Source organism: Heterocephalus glaber, unplaced genomic scaffold (assembly GCF_053883595.1).
Source record: "Heterocephalus glaber isolate CG9 unplaced genomic scaffold, H.glaber_assembly_v1.0 deba00001593, whole genome shotgun sequence".
Lineage (NCBI taxonomy): Eukaryota > Metazoa > Chordata > Mammalia > Rodentia > Bathyergidae > Heterocephalus > Heterocephalus glaber.
The window spans coordinates 5,403,148-5,419,204 of record NW_028258368.1 but is presented as its reverse complement, the minus strand read 5'-3'; the positions used below and the strand labels follow the sequence as shown (position 1 = coordinate 5,419,204).

General features: G+C 42.2%; 1 protein-coding gene across 8 annotated transcripts in view; it reads left to right on the top strand.

Annotated features, from left to right (window-relative positions):
- Plekhg1 (pleckstrin homology and RhoGEF domain containing G1) overlaps positions 1-16,057 on the top strand; it is a 256,733-nt gene that overhangs the window by 105,275 nt on the left and 135,401 nt on the right. Inside the window, exon 1 of one of the 8 annotated variants that reach the window (XM_021237912.2) lies at positions 10,753-11,858. The exons of the other annotated variants lie outside the window; for them this stretch is intronic. Coding sequence (XP_021093571.2) covers positions 11,609-11,858 — 250 coding nt within the window. The 5' untranslated portion in view covers positions 10,753-11,608. Of the gene's footprint in view, positions 1-10,752; positions 11,859-16,057 lie in introns of those variants that run through there. 8 annotated transcript variants of the gene reach the window in all.

The following is a 16,057-nucleotide window of genomic DNA, read 5'->3' as shown; positions in this document are numbered from 1 at the left end:
ATCTATGTCCATGTTTCCTGTTATCAGTTCTTTATTTTGCTCTTTATTTGTAGTTTGCCATACTCAAGTAAGAGATATCACATGGCATTCACGCTTGTATGTCTGATTTATTTCACTTAACACTGTATTTTCCGGGTGTATCCATTTTCCCACAAATGTCTCAAATTTATTGTTATATTCATTCATCAAAACTTTTAGGTTCCCTATTTTTCCTAGAAACAGTAGAGAAACCCTGGATCCTACAAGCCTGGTAGTTGTCGACCCGTCCATATCACTGAAGGAAATGGCAAGATGTAAACAGCTTTTATGTTGCCTCTGTCTCCCTCCATCCTAAAGAGTGCTTTTTCAAAGAAGAGGCGTGATGGGGAAGAAGGAGCCAGAGGCAGGATGGGTGAGGAATTGGTCACATCAGGATGCAGACAGGGTCCATTGTCCATGTGACCAGTGTTGGTGAAGGACTCTGACTGCCAGACCCTGCAGCAAGCACTGAGGATGTGGTAGATTAGGTAGACCAGGTGGCCCACAGAGAGCCCAAAGCCTAGTGCAGCTGAAAGACAATAGTTCTAAAATGATAATAAGTATGTAATTCTAACTTGTGGTTAGTGCTATGAATGAGGATCATAGGGTCCTCTGAGTGGATTTTAGCTGGCAGGATGTTGGGAAGGTCTGTGGGACATGAATAAAAGACAGAAGGAGTGGATGAATGAAAGCCAGAGAAGCGAGGGGCTAGTGGGCCATGAGGTTAAAGAGAGAGATGGGAACCATATAGTGAGTGGCCTGCGAAGTTTAGCTTTTATTCTAACTGCAGTTAAAATATATATATAGCAGGAGAGACATGTAATACAGACTGGCTTTTTGTTTTGGTTTGATTTGGGTTGGGTTTCTTTGGTGGTAGTGCTCAGGATTCAACTCAGGGCCTTCACACTCAGCTATATCCCTAGTACTTTTTAAATTTTTATTTTGAGGCAGGGTCTTGCTAAGTTGCCCAGGCTGGGCTCAAACTTGTGATTCTCCTGATGCAGCCTGCCAAACTGCATTTTGGCTTTTTGAGGATTCATAGTAACTGTTGGGTGGAGGATGCATTGCCAACAGTTAAGTGGAAAAAGAATACGAGTTAGGAACTTTGTGCTGTAGGTTAGGTAAAAGCTAATGGTCCCTTTGACCAGGGAGTCCTTGATAGGAAAGAGGTTATGCCCCAGAATGCAAAAAGACATACAGATATTATCACGGAGCCAGTATTGGGTACTGAAAAACAGAAAGCGATACCCAAAGTCTTCACCCCAGTATATTTCCTCACCTCCCTCACATTTTACAGATGTGCAAGGACTGTGTTTGATTTGGCTACCTCTGAGCTGTGGAGAACATGAGAGCCGATTCTGTGCCTGGTCTTGTGGATACATTAATGTCCCTGGGCACTTTGAGCACTGTGCAAAGTTGAGTCCTGGCCACTGACTGTCCACTTCCTTTTTTGTTCCTCTAAATTCCTGGGGGAGGCCAAGGCTGTGTTCCTCCTTCGACTGTGCAGATGACTGAACATTGAGATTAAGGGTGGTTTCCCTTATCCTTAGAAGTTGAATCCTTTGAAAAGACCTAATGAATTGCTCACTGTAACTCTAATCCTGTATTAAATAGATGCTCTATTTCACCTTTAGTAGCAGTTAGGTAAAATAAGAAGATACAAAATATGACTTGATAATTGAAGGAATAGAAAAAGAAAAATATAGTTGTATGTTGTTTCTTTGCAGGACTCTCATTTTTGTACAGGTGATTTTACAATGATGGGAAAGTGGAAGACCTCATTTTCAAGTTGGAGTGGAAAAAGTACTATTTATAGGTAAAAAGAGTAAATAACTGGCCTTTTTACATACTACTCTTTTTTTTTTTGAGACAGGGGCTCACTATGTAGTTCAAGCTGACCTTGAACTCACTGTGTATCCCAGACTGACCTCAAACTCAAGGCGATCCTCCTGCCTCAGCTTCCCAAATGCTGGGATTACAAGTGTGTGCCACCATGCCTACAACTAGTTCTTTTTCTTTTAGTATTTCTGTGAGCAGCCTCTCTATGTCTGCTTCTGAGCTGCATGAAGTAAATAATTCAGCATTTTCTGCTGCATATCAACTCTCCACTTATTTCCCCCCTTAAATTACATATTCTGGCAAGATTTCTCACTTGTTAAAGCATTTAATTATTATGTTTGGCAGCCATGGCTCATTGCATTATATAAACAAATGCCGACTTCAAACATTAAAACTGATTTTTTTCATAGTCTGCCAGAGAGAGAGACTATTTGATGTGCAGTTTGGATATTTTATTTCTGATTACATAATTTAGGTCTGGGAATAGGAATTTGGCATTTATCCCCAGTCCTAATGCCACAGAAAATTAGCCTTTAGCATCCTCTCCAAAAGTGCAAATCATCACAGAAACAAGTTCAAAAAAAAGTTTTAAGGTAAATTCCGTTGTATCAAAAGATCTTTTATCTTCAAGCATATGCATAGCTTTCTAGTGCTGCACTTTTAAAATGTTCTGTGTGAGTTGTGACCCCAAGAAGTGTAGCTAACTCAACCTGCATCGCAGTCTTGGAAAGATCCCTGGGGCTTGAAATGAAGTCCTGGCAGACAGTTCATTTTCTTCTGCCCATCTGTGGGCAATGCTTCCGGTCTGATATGTAAGTCTGTGCAAAAACACTTCACAGGTTGCTAGATTCAGGGCAGGATATACTGCAGTAGTGGAACCAAAGCCCTTAGCTAGAGTTCTTTTGCTGGGCCTGGTGGCGCATGCCTGTAATCCCAGAGGCTGAGGCAGAAAAATCACTATAAGTTTGAGGCCAGCCTGAGAACTATTATTTTTTTCAACTCAGTTTATAAAAGAAAGTCTAGCCTTTCCTCTATGTCACACAACATACTAGACACAGAAAATTATTTAAAGGAAAAAAGTGATCTTGATGTTCGTCATCCTGTCTTCACTAAACACTTCCCCCACCTGTCTTCCTAGAGTCCAGCGTGAGACTCTTCATTCATGGCGTTGACCCTGAGGCCAAACAGAAGTCTGAATCATCAGAGGAATGTTAAATTAGAGTTTGGTTACCATGCATATTGAGGTGGGAACCTGTGTGACCCAGGTTAGGAAAAAAAAAAAATCAACAACAGTTGAAAGAGGTTTTTGTGTTTAACCATAAAGTTACCAGAAAGTTCATTTGGGCAGATGTTCTCATCTCTGGAGGTATCTCGGTAATTACTGTTTTACTCTAATGATGATGACAGAATGAGTGAGCTCAGGGCCCAATCTCTCTCCCCTCTGACTTCCTCAGCTCAGCCTACTCCCGGGGAGTTAGAGGAGTTCATGTGAGGACCATCCCCACCTAGGTGCAGAGTAGAGAGCAACTCTGCTGAAGGCGCGTGGCCTTCACTTTGATTTCAAGTTTCGTAAGGTCAGATCTCACCTCAGACATTTCCTAGAAAATGTGTGTGCAGGTCATGAACAGTTTGCTGCTTGAATGTGTAGCAGCGAACTCCAAACTTTTGTGCAAATTTCTGTGGTGGGCCAGGTGAGGCGGCATTTTCAGGGCTGGCCGTGTGCCAGTGGGCAGTGTGGGGGAAGTGCTTTTTGTGAACTTGACCATTTCTCCTGCACCATCCTGCAGTAACAGCTCCTCAGTGAGGTCTTCCACCCCATCAGCCACTGTCCATTTGAACCATTTATTAATCCACAGTGGGCAGATTTGCAGGATCCAGAAACTTACCACAGTCACACAGTCATAAGTGGCATGACGGGGACCCACACCCAGGTCTGCTACACACCGGAGTGCACAGCTTTCACTACACATGCTGTGCAGTCTCCAGTGGGGTGGGCAGGAGGGAGGTCCTGGCCCTGCAACACAAGATATACTACAGAAGAAAAAATATCCAAGGTGCAGACTCCATGCCATGCGTTGGGGCCCACCTGTGTTCTCCACGACACTGACACGTATGCTGTGTCTACTGAAAAGGAAATCTGAAGTCTGCAACTTGATATCTGAACAGCCCCTTTTCCATTTAGCTTGTAGTTAAAATGATTAGTGTGCTTAATCCCTTGGTGGTTGATTGTAGTACTATCTTTTATGTCATTTTATTAATAATAGTAGTGATAACCAGTTAAAATTGTGTTTAAGAATTTCAATGGTTACCTCCTTGCCAGCTGCAGACCTAGAACAGGATTAGGGACCTTCATATGTGGGAGCCTGCAGGTGTGGAGAACAGGAAGGAAGGGAGAAGACTCCAGGGACACCCAGAGAGAGGGCTGGTCCACGTAGAAGTCAAAGGAAAGTCCGACAGGATGGTGTTTAGGGTTAAAGGACTCCTATACCAGCCTGTGCAAATTCTGTTTACTGGAAAATCTATTTGCTAACTGTTCGTGAATTAAAACATATAGTAGGAAATATTTTAATCAAGTGTAAAGAGGGAAGCCTTACAAGAGCTTTTCGATTTGTTTGTGTCTTTAATATAACTAATATCTGTGATCCTTTAAATATCCATGTGAGTATTATCTGATATGGAAAGACAAAATGCAATAAAAAGGTAAATGTGCTTCTCCACTTTCTGGAATCGAGTTTTAAAAGTCTTCCCAGTGAACATTCAATTCCCCAGTGCCTGAATAAGCATCAGTAGTTCCATAAAGTGGACAAGGAGAAACCTAACTCCTTATGCCATTCATAACTCTCTTAATAGGTCCCTGTTAACTCCAGACTCCTACTAAACAGATGCTTTTATATTAGGTTCAGCCCAAATTACCCATCTTGACTCCGTCTAATTGATGTAAGTGGTAGGAATTAATTTTGTGCAGGCAGGGATAAGGGCTGATCCAAGTCCGTCAGTGCCTTGTGATTAATCTACATACTCTTTTCAGAAGGGAGAGAGAGATGTTGGCACATTCTGTGGCTCAAGGTTCCACACCAATGTAATCTAGAATTCTAAAATTTTATAGGGTTCAGGTTTCAGGGTAGAATTACAAATAACAAAGGTTTTACTAAAGCAGATGGTTCTTTCCAACTGCCAAATGTGGGGCTCTTGGGAATCTGTTCTTACCATGCATGAACCAATGAATGGGTATGTGAATTAAAGATAAAATATTTCCGGGTGCCTTTTAAATGTGAGTCTTATCATATTAAGCTGTCAATGATACTGGGGTTTTCAAAGCCTGAAATTTCTGAATACCAATTGATTCTAAACTGCTAATCAGTCATAGCACATCATCTTTCATTTTTGAGAAAATAAGAAATCTGTGGAAAAACAAAAGTTCGAAAATGTGAATGAGTAATTTCGAACAAAATCAGTATGTAAAACAAATGCTCATTAAGTTGCATATATAGGAGAAGGTGCCATACTATAGTAAAGTAACCTTGCCCTACTTAGATGTAGAGGAGATAAATGGAGATCATATTTTCCAGAAATTCAAGAGTTTGGTATAAGATGGTTCTATCCATTGCCCTTACTCCTAAATTCTTGTACTTAATAAGGAACAAGTTTAGCAGTTTTTAAAGATATTTTACCTATATTTTAATCTTATTATGAATATTAAGCTGCAAAGAGCTATTTGGTTATTCATTAAATTTCGCGAGTTTTAGTGCTATGTCCAGCCATGCAGTATCTCTAGGAGCAGATAGGTGTGAATGTTCAGTCTAAATAGGATATAAATGTAGGCATCTCACTTTTCACCAAAGTGCCGTGTTTGAAAAATCTATAAAATAAAGAAACATAATAAAACAGATGGTGCTTTCCCATGGGAATGATTTGATAATTATGGGCTGCTTTCTTTACCAGAACATAGTATTCAATTATAAACAATAGTATGTTTTTTTAAAAATCACAACAAGGATGATAGAAATATCTTACATGGTAATTATATCAAAGTCACCAGCACATAATAGTTGTTCATTCATTCACTCAAGTATTTGTTGAGAATGTGTTGTATGCCAGGCACCAATCCAGGCTCTGGGAATTTGGTATGAGCAAAAAACAAAAAAGAAAAGAAAAAGAAATGTGCTCCCTACAGTCGTTATTATAAGCTAGACTAGTAGGAGAGATGGCTAGAAACCAAATATTCATTGTAAATTGTAAATGTCAGAAAGGAAAAAATTTCAGGCATTGTCATGAGCCTAGATCTGACAAAGTAGTAGTAGCTGTGGTGAGGACAGAAGAGTTGTGTGGAGAAACCGTGAGTCCTGGACAAACCTAGGGAAGAGTAATGAGTGTGGAAAGGGTGAAAGAAAAGGCTGGTGAGTAAACAGTGAGGCAGGAATCAGGATATGGTGGGCATCAGAGGCCAAGTTAAAGGTTTTGATCATTGTCATAGAAAAATGACACAGCATGCAAGAGTCTTCAGTGGATGGGGTAGGGGTTGGGTGCTTTGCAATTTGGAAGATCCTGGTGTGATAGCCCTGCCCTCCAGGAGAATTCTGTACTTACACTAGTAACACTAGTAAGACATGCACGGTGGAAGTGGAGAAAATTAGGTGCCATGTGAGACTGAGTTAAGTGAAAAAAATTGAAAAGTTGGGTGGAAGTAGTAATGATTTGACTATCAGAGGAAGGAGAAAAGGTATATAAGATGGCTCCAATATTTTTGGCTGGCAGAATCCCACAAGTGATAATGACCTGGTCTGGGAGGAAGATTGGGTTCCATTTTGAGTGCGTCGCATTTCCATTTCTTGTGTAGTCTGAGATATTGAGTAATTCGTCACTTGGGTGTACTCATCTGGTGCTCAGATGTTTGGGCTGATAACACAAAGAGCCATTAGCTGGGTTACTGGCTGATGGTTCAAGGGAGACTAACATGGAATGTCAGGAGTGGCAGGGGGAAACCAGGACTATAGGAGGCCATGGTCTCCTAGGGAAAGTAGCATTTCAAGAAGAAAGCAGTGGCTCAAAGCATCAAATGCCGCCGAGACATTCTAAGAGAAAGAGACTGATAAATACTGATTGGCTTAGGCAGCATCATCTTGCAGAAAGCTGCGAGGGAGGGAGTGCAGGGAAGAGCGAACCAGGCTGGTGTGAGTTAGGCAAGAGATGAAGATGTTGAGTACAGATAATCCAGTTGTGATCTTTGCCCTCGAAGTGAAGAGAAGTCCCGGAGATGTTTGCAGTGAGAGTCAAGGGAAAGATATCATAAGGGGAGGTTGATGGGCACATGTTCCCACCGTCAGGCAGACAGAGATGAGACGCCCTTGGGAGCCCTCATCGCTAGACAATAATGCTTATATGGCCAAGAATCCAAGTTCTGTGTGAATTTACAAATACATTCTTCAGGGATTAGTTTATATAAGTACATGCATGCGTTGGTATTCCCTTGATATTCTCCTGTGACCTCTGCAATACCGAAGACCATAAATATGGCATAGAGAATTGGGTGAATTTTTGACAATATCCTATTCAGAACCACTCAGCCTGAGTTGTGGTTAGCACTCACATAAAAGAAATGATTGTGCATTGCCTTTTTCTTTTCCTTTTTAGAAAAATATCATTGAATTTTCTCCATGTCTTTCATGTTGAGAACTATACAAATGCCAACAGCACCACACCCTCCAAATGTAAGGAAACAGGTTTTATTGCCATCCCCTGGAGCAGTTATCCATGAACAGCTGTTCTCCCTAAACACAGTCCTTTGATCCAAAAACCATTGCCAAATCCAGAGCAGAGTCTTAGTAGAGCCTGAATGAGAGAACCCAATGGTCTAGAGTCAATGCGAGGCCATCTAGTATGAAGAGACTCAAACCTGTGAATGAGCCACCTGTACCTAAATTTTGTGCCTCTTCAGTTTCCTCTTGGCCTTGAATGCAGAGTGGAATTTGCAGCACTAATCAAGTGTTGCTGGACAGGCTGACAATTGTAATTTAAAGCCATGAGCTCACTCTGCAATGTGTATTGCACTTACTGGCTTCAATATTTTCCATCCCTGATGTCTAAACAGTCTGTAAATACAAAGACTCTTTTTCCTACTGTTGATGCTTTGCTTCAGTGCACCTGCTTCAGAAACCCTGCACCTGTGTAGGCCAGGGATTACCCAAGGGAGCCTGCCTTGTAAAGCTGCCCCTGCTCCACCACGAAGCCACCCAGCCATCTGCTTGTGGGCTGAGCCTGAGCCCTGTTTGTGAGGGCTGTGCTGCCTGCATGCCTGACACTACGAACAAGCTACTCATCAACGGCAGTCATCTTAGCTGAATGAGCTGGCAAAGCAAAAATTGGACCCAAGCTCCTCACCAGGCCACAGTGAAAGCCAGCTTAGACTGCCAGCTGTAGCACAAAACAGTTTGCCAAGGTAAAAATAAATGACCCACGTCCACCGCCCAGCATCTGGCAGAAGCATCAATCTTCAGGAGTTGTATTGTTCCTGGAATGCCAGGTCCAGGAGCCAGTCTGCCAGATGTTGGGGTCTGGGGTCAAAACAACAAAGACCTTTTCTTCCTACCCAGATTTTGATCCAGTTTGAGAGCAGGAAACACAGGAGGCAGGCAGGTAGAGGCTGTGTCTTGCGTCTGTGGGCAGGCAGCAGCCTCACACTGAACTGGGATCCAGGAGCCTTCTCACCTGGCGGGCTAAACCCGAGCCTGGGTGGCCATCCCCTCACAGGAGCAGAGCTTTTGAGTGGCAAACTGGAGGCATCAGGACTGAAACAAAAAATGTGCTACCGGGAGACAGCTCTCTGCCAGAGGAACAAAAGAATTCAGCTGTAATTGTGCCAGTTTTCCCCTGAACACTTGCCAGTCTACCTCCTAACTCCTGCCCCAAGGGAAGTGTTGCAAGGGGTTCACCAGAGACCAGCCAGACAAGAATCTCAGGACTGAGGGGCCATTCTCCCTGAATAGCCCGACCCTTGCCTCAGCAGCTCCTTCCGCCATCATAGGAGGAGGTCAAATATTTGCTACAGAGAGGGAAGTCCTACTTAATTCCCACAGCTTAGTGCACATTGTCACAGTTGACAGCCCTATCATCACAACTGGACATGCTCTTCTTCAATCAGCATTTGCCAGGTGTCTTTGAGTGCCCAGAGCCATGTTAAGTCCTAAGAGATTACAAAGAAGATTAAAAATGGCCTGATTTGGCCCCCATCCTCTGGAGAGGGTGAGTGTTTTTGAAATTTAGAAAATAAGTTACTAAGTCATAGGCACCATAGGAAATTTGAGGCTGATACCTGTGAACCGCTGTTTGTTATGAACCCCATTGGCCCTTGGCAGCCTTCAGAATGATTCTGGGTTTCTGGATATCCTGTCTAAAGGAAAAGTGTGGTTCTGTCCTCCACATGTCCCTTTACAAGAGAGGAGAGTGGGGAAAATGACCTCATGTGCTCACCATCAGGCAGTTTCCCTTTGCAGCTGGGGGGAGGAATGCAGCTTGACCATAGTGGGATCTGCTCAAGGAAGTACATTTGTATGAGGGGGAAGGGTGGGGTTGACCTCACAGGCAGGACGTTACTCTGCTTCCCCTTCCTGTCCATGTTTCTCTCGTCAGTCAGAGTCATTGCTCAGCTTCCTGGGGTGGAGGGGTTGGAGACCTTGGACACTGAGTGTCCCACCTGTTGTCGCCAGCAAGCTAAGGGCAACAGTACTCATGCTGCTGTTGAACTTGAATTGGGTTTACATACACAGGCTCCTCTTCAGTGTATTCAGGAAGCAAAGCATCTGACGCAAAGATGGAGCCATTCTTTGTGGGGTGAAAGGGGCAGGACACTGCCCCTGACATATTGTGTCCTGCGCCAGAACATCACTGTCAAGGCACTGTGGGCATACTGAGAAGGCCTGGTGGGGAGCTAGGAGATGCTACCTGCCACCAGGGTGGTGTTGGGTTAATGACAAGCAGGCGGGTTTCATGGAGACCAGGCAACCTGGTGTGTGTGTGGGGAGGGGTGAGTGTGGCTAGACACCCAGCCCTGAGGTCCAGTGGAGGTTTCTGTGTGCCTTGAGTGAGCCTCTCCTGGAATCCCTAACTTCCCATTCCCAGCCTGTTGTATCCTCTACATTTGGACACAAAGTTCCAAAAAGATACAATTCCAGATTCCTGCCTCCTGCTCCTGTCCCCTGATGAGTGACACTGGCCCATGCCTTGAGATGGGTGCTGATCCCTGTCCTGGGTCCACTGCCCTGCTTTTTTGGAGGCGACTTCACCCCAGCAAGGAGTGACCCCAGGAGAAGGCAGGTTGGGCCTATCTTTGTGACTGTGTTCTTAGTTCTTTGTATGACAGCAGGCTGAGGTTGCTGGAGGCCTTTTGCCCTTTTCCCTAAAAGGTAAGTAGCATTGCTTGCATATAGCCATGGGATACTCTTCCCTGCACCTTTCAGCTTAGCTCAGCCAACTGTGGCACAAGAATCTGCCCGTGGGAAAAGGAAACACACTGTAAAAGGAAAGGAAAGGCACCCCACATGGAGGAGCAGGACTTATACCTCTCATCACGTGCTGCCCCCTGGCTCCCCATAATCAGGCACTATGGGTCCCACCCTGAGTTTCAAGTGTGGTGGAAAGAGAGCCAGCAGCTTCCTCCTTTTACACCATTTTAAATTTCCATTCTCCATTTCTGCTTTCCATCTATCTACAGTGATGCCAAAGTTTTTCTCATTTTGGAAAGGTCAAAATAAAAGAAAAAGTCAACCTAATAAGTATGTAAAGTATATATTCTCAGAACACTTTTTTTAATAAACTTACCCTTTAAAAAAAGGTGATCAATTTTGGGAGGTTTGGAGAGTCTGCCTGTCTTCTGCAGAAGTAGTCTTGATCTTATTAAATTAAATAAGGTATAACTTGGGAAGGAAGAAAAAGGATGAAATCAGATATGGATTATACTGTGTAGTCATGAAAGTCATAATGACAGTAAGTATACAAAGCCTACAACTAATTCAGTCTTAGTCTTTACCACATAGGCTGAATGAAAATAGCATCCAGAGATACTAGGGATTCCAGAACTTTCTAGAACCACTTGCCCCTCCTACCACTTTAATGTGGTCAGAGATCTCTCACCAGTGCACACCTTGCATCCTGACCAGTAGGAGGCATCTGTGGACAGTGTGCCTCGTGAATATTTCTCAGGTGCCACCTACTCAGGGTAAGGCCACTCCACCTACCTCAGCAGCAGAGGTAATTAGGCCATTGGAAGCAATTCATTTTTTAAAAGGCTTTGGGACTTTAAGTGGTTGTAAATTTTTACTACATCTCTTAACCAACTTTCTTCATCCTCAAAAGCCAGTATAACTCTTGAAGTGGACACGCAGAACATTAGTAATCCCTTTCATATAATATAAACAAATTCTGTGTATGTAGAAGAATATTTCTTTCTGGGGAAACTCCAGGGTCCAGCAGGAGAGAAAACAGGCTGAGAAAAGACAAACAGGCACACACTACATGCCACATGCACCCCTCACACACAGTCATCTCTGACTGTTGAGAATGAAGAATCAAAATAATCACTCATATGAAGGAGATTGATGCTTCATAAGATTAACCATTCTCTTCTGAATTGCCTCTCTCCCTAGCCCTCATTTTTATTTTTACTCCTGTCAGTTTTTTCTTCTCTCATCTCCCAAACTTTCCCTGGGCCTCCTAAGGGAGGTCTCACAACACCAGAGGATGAGGATGTGGGTGGAGGATGGAGGCAGGAGGAACTGCCCGGGCCTGTCTGCCTGGGTGGAGCACCTTCAAGGAGGACATACTTCTCCTGCCAGGGCAGCCTGACCTGGGAGCCCACCACCCCCCCAGCAGGACCACGGCTGCTGGGACCATGCTGTCAGCCACCATGGTGGGCACTCTGGTTAGAGGGTGGAGGAACCGAAGCTCCCCTCGAAGAGCTGAGTCAAAGCTTCCTGTCCCACAGAGACAAGGTGGAATCCGGATTCAGGGTAAGCTTGTGACACTATGATGGGACTGAATGACATTTTTCAGAAGGATTTGGGGGGGTGATTATAAGCTTACAAGCTAACCCCCCCAAAAAACAGAATGGATAAATCTCGATTGTTTTCCTTCTTGGGTTATTATAAATTGTGACTAACTCACTTATGGGAGGTTTATTTTCTTCTGATCATCAAAGACTTAGTAGTCACACAGAAAAAGATAGCTAATTGTTCCTGCCTTTTACTTCAAAAGCTTGTATTTGAAGGTGGAATACTTCTTCGGTGGTATCTGTGTTTGACTAGTAAAATAGAAAAGGTGTTCTGGCTTTTAGGCTTTCAGTCTAAATCATGTGACTTCATTGCCTCTGGTAGGGGAAATGGCCAAAGTAGTTAGCGTCTGGGTTTCCCCACGAATTATTTTTATTTTCCTTTTTGTTACTATTGTTTTGAGGCAACAATAGAACTGTGACAGATATGTAGCTCTCTTACTGACTTGGTTCAAATGTTATTGTGGTCCTTTTCTGAAATATGATTTTATTAAAATAAAATACTTTTTGAAATCCCTGACCTCAATCTCTTCTGTTTACACCTTGGACTTCTTAGTGATACCTAGAGAACTCTTTGGTCTTGCTGATTGACCTGAGAGAAACACAGAGCCAGCTGAGGAAGCAAGTCTGTGCCCAGAAGTAACAAACTCCCAAGGGATTGTGGAGCTGTCTGGCTGCCCCTTGAAGTGCTTTTATCTGAGCCAGAGCGGAGAGAGTTTCCTAACCAGTAAATGTAACCTTTTCGTTCCAACAAATGTGTATTGAAAGCCAGTACTTTTTAGACATGTTTCTAGTTACTGATACTGTGCTCTATAGCTAACCTACTTTTAAGATATATCAACACTAAGAGCTATGATTTGTTTTGTTCTGGTAGTGACTTCCAGCCAGACTTCCATCCATACTTTTCAGGCTGACTGTGTTCAACAAGAATCAAGCCACAGGGCTGGAGGACGTTAGCTCAGTGGTAGAACACTTGCCTAGCATGTATGGGGCTCTGGGTTTGATCCCCAGCACTGAAAAAAAAGAAGAATCAAGCCAAGAAATTATTTAAAATATAAATATTCACTGCAAGAGAGTAAATTAATCATTTAACCAGGCTTCTCAAACATAGAAGACTGTTCTGTGTTCTAATCTGCCAGAGGATTATTAATGCTTTATAAATGCAGTAAAAAGTGTGACTCATACTATTTCAAAAATCAAGCACCTGATTCTTTGTTCACAAATGAGGAAAGAGCCCAGAGAAGCTGATTATTCTGTAGCTCAGGAACCATGGCCAGTGTAATGTCAGAGCAAGTCCTGGACTCCCATTTCTCAGAGTCTTAGTCCAGCGTTTTCTCTCCTATCCCATACCCTCCTGGCAGATGTGGTAAATTTCTATAACCGCATTCAGAACCTCACAAGATAACAAAGTAACCTGCTAACATGTAAGAGGTTTTTTAAATCAATACATAAAGATCTTTAATATTTTGGATACATAATTGTACATATTTGTAGGGTTGAGTGTGATATTTTAATACATGTGTACATGTGTAATGATGAGATCAGAGTAGTCATATCCATCTCCTCCAAATCTGTTATTTCTTTGTACTGGATTTTTTTTTTGTACTAGAATATTCAAAAATCCTCTCTATTAGCTATTTTGAAATGCTGTCAACCATACTTAACCTTATGCTACAGATCATTAGGTGTTATTACTCCTATCCACCTCTACTCCTGTACCCATTATGAGTTCTTTTTCACAGTTTTACTAAGATATAATTCACACTCTACACAATTTACCCATTTAAAGTGTGCAGTTCAATCATCTCTAATATATCACATTATTCATCTTGTAAGCTGTGACCGAATATACAGAAAACATAATTTGCTCTCTTAACCATTTTAAGTATACATTTCGGTAGCATTCATTATATGCACAATGTTGTTCAACCATCACTACTATTTCCAGAATGTTTCATTGTCTCAAGCAGAAATTCTGTAACCCTTAAGCAGTGACATCCCATTTGCCTCCCAACCAGCCTTTGATAACCTTGAATCTACTTTCTGTCTCTGAATTTGCCTATTCTAGATCATCTCATAAGGAGAATTATACAATATGTATCCTTTTCTGTCTGACCTTTTTCATTCAGCTTATTATTTTCAAGACATCCATAGTATATGGTAAAAGTTCATTGGCATGCATGGCTCGGGATGGTCTGCATATATTTAGTCATCCTTTAGCAGCTTCTGCAGGTTGGTTCCAGGATCCCTATGGATCCCAAAACCCTACTGTGCTCAGGTGCCTTATATAAAATGGCATGATATTTGCATATAATCTATGCACACCATCCTATATACTTTAAATCATCTCTAAATTCCTTGTAATACCTAATATAATATAAATGCTCTACAAATAACTATACTCTCTTGTTTAGGAAATAGACAAAAGTCTCCACATGTTCAATACAGATGTAAACATTTTTTCCAGATATTTTCAGATCACAGTTGATTGAATCTGTGGTCTGGAACCTGCAGAAAAACATGCTCTTACTGTGCTTCAACTATTTCAAAAGGTGTGGATAGTATGCAAATGAGGTATGCAAACTGAAACCCGGGATGAGGATTAAATGTCATCTCAAGCTGTCTTTGCTGTAGATGATTTACTGACCCACTCTCCCAAATATTAAATCAAGAATAAACATTTGCAAATATTAAACCTCAACCAAGTTTTTCATTTTATAGAGTGAAATCCTGTTTATTTTAGTGTATGCATTTTTTCATAAATTCTATTTTCCTTCCTCTGGAAAGCCTCTTCCTGCTAGGCTCCCTGCCTCCTCTGAATACCTCAGTGGCTTGTGGGTTGAGTTGTTCATTTCAGCTCAGCATGTGCAGCTGGTTGTGTTTACTTTTCCATGGTCTCCCCTCTTTATCTAGCTGATGAGCCCAGTGAGATCTCCATGACACCGTCTAATCCTATCATTCCCAGTGTCTGTCCAGAGTTGGCATTCTGAATATCTGATAGCAGTGACGCCAGAAACACAAAATTCAAGATGTCATAAAGTCAGGAGCCTGGTTTTCATAGATGGCCTATGTAATCTCTCTTGATGCTTTGCGAGTCATACCAGGTACTTAAGGTGTTAAGGCTTTTTACATTTCAAAGACCTGGGACTATGATTGGCCCAAATATAAAATAATAATTTCTGCCCGTAGAGCTGTACATCCTGTAGTCAAAAAGAAAGCCCTTCCTTCCTCATTTCTCAGTGACAGCCTATAATCATGTTTGAGCAATTTTTGGAATTTTTTCTAAACCACCATTTGCTTCTTTCTGTCAGCTGGGAGGAGCTTTTTCTTGTGTTAGTGGAAGTGCTCTCCTTCTTTCCCAAGCCCAGCCACCCACCTAGTGGGAAGAGATGGTTGTAAATCTCGGCCAGTAATTAGGCTGGGAGGAAAGTCAGACGATGAAGTCAGCTAATCACCAAATTTTTATTGAGAACCTGGAAGTTTTAGGTAGCCATTAGAGAGAGTGTGACTGACCCACTATAATTCCTACCCAAACCCAATGTCCTTGTTCAGCTCCCACTGAGGTTTGAAGAACCAGGGTCCAGGGATGGCTCTGAGTTTCTGTCTAGCCAGCCCATGGCCTATTCCCTAATTTAGGCCTGGGAGCATTTTGAGGTAGCCTGGTTAGGGATCTGCAAATCCCAACTAGAACTTTCAGCCATACCTCAGGTATGGTCTAGCAACTTTAGGATGGATAAAATGGAGACAGCAGGTGTGCAATTGACAGAAATTGGTGTTTGGGAGGCAGCCACTGTGCCACTGCGCTAAATCCCTGGCCCGTTGGTGTTTGGTTCGTTTATATACTAAAATAATTTTATCTTTATAAAGCAAAAACTGAATGTAATCCCATCTTTAATTAATGGTAATGAGTAAATACAACAGTAATTCTATAAAAGAATTTACTATATCTGTCACTTTTTTCCAGTGGAATTTAATAGAATCATTCTCTGACCTATACTTATTTTAATTAGTTTAACTTTAGCTGTATAACTCTGTTCTCGTATTTCCTCATAACTATATAATTACCATTTAGTAATAGCTCCTTATTTTAATTACAATAATCGTGGGGCTCAGATTCGATAAATATTCACTGAGCAGCTGCTATGTGTAAAACTAATGAGT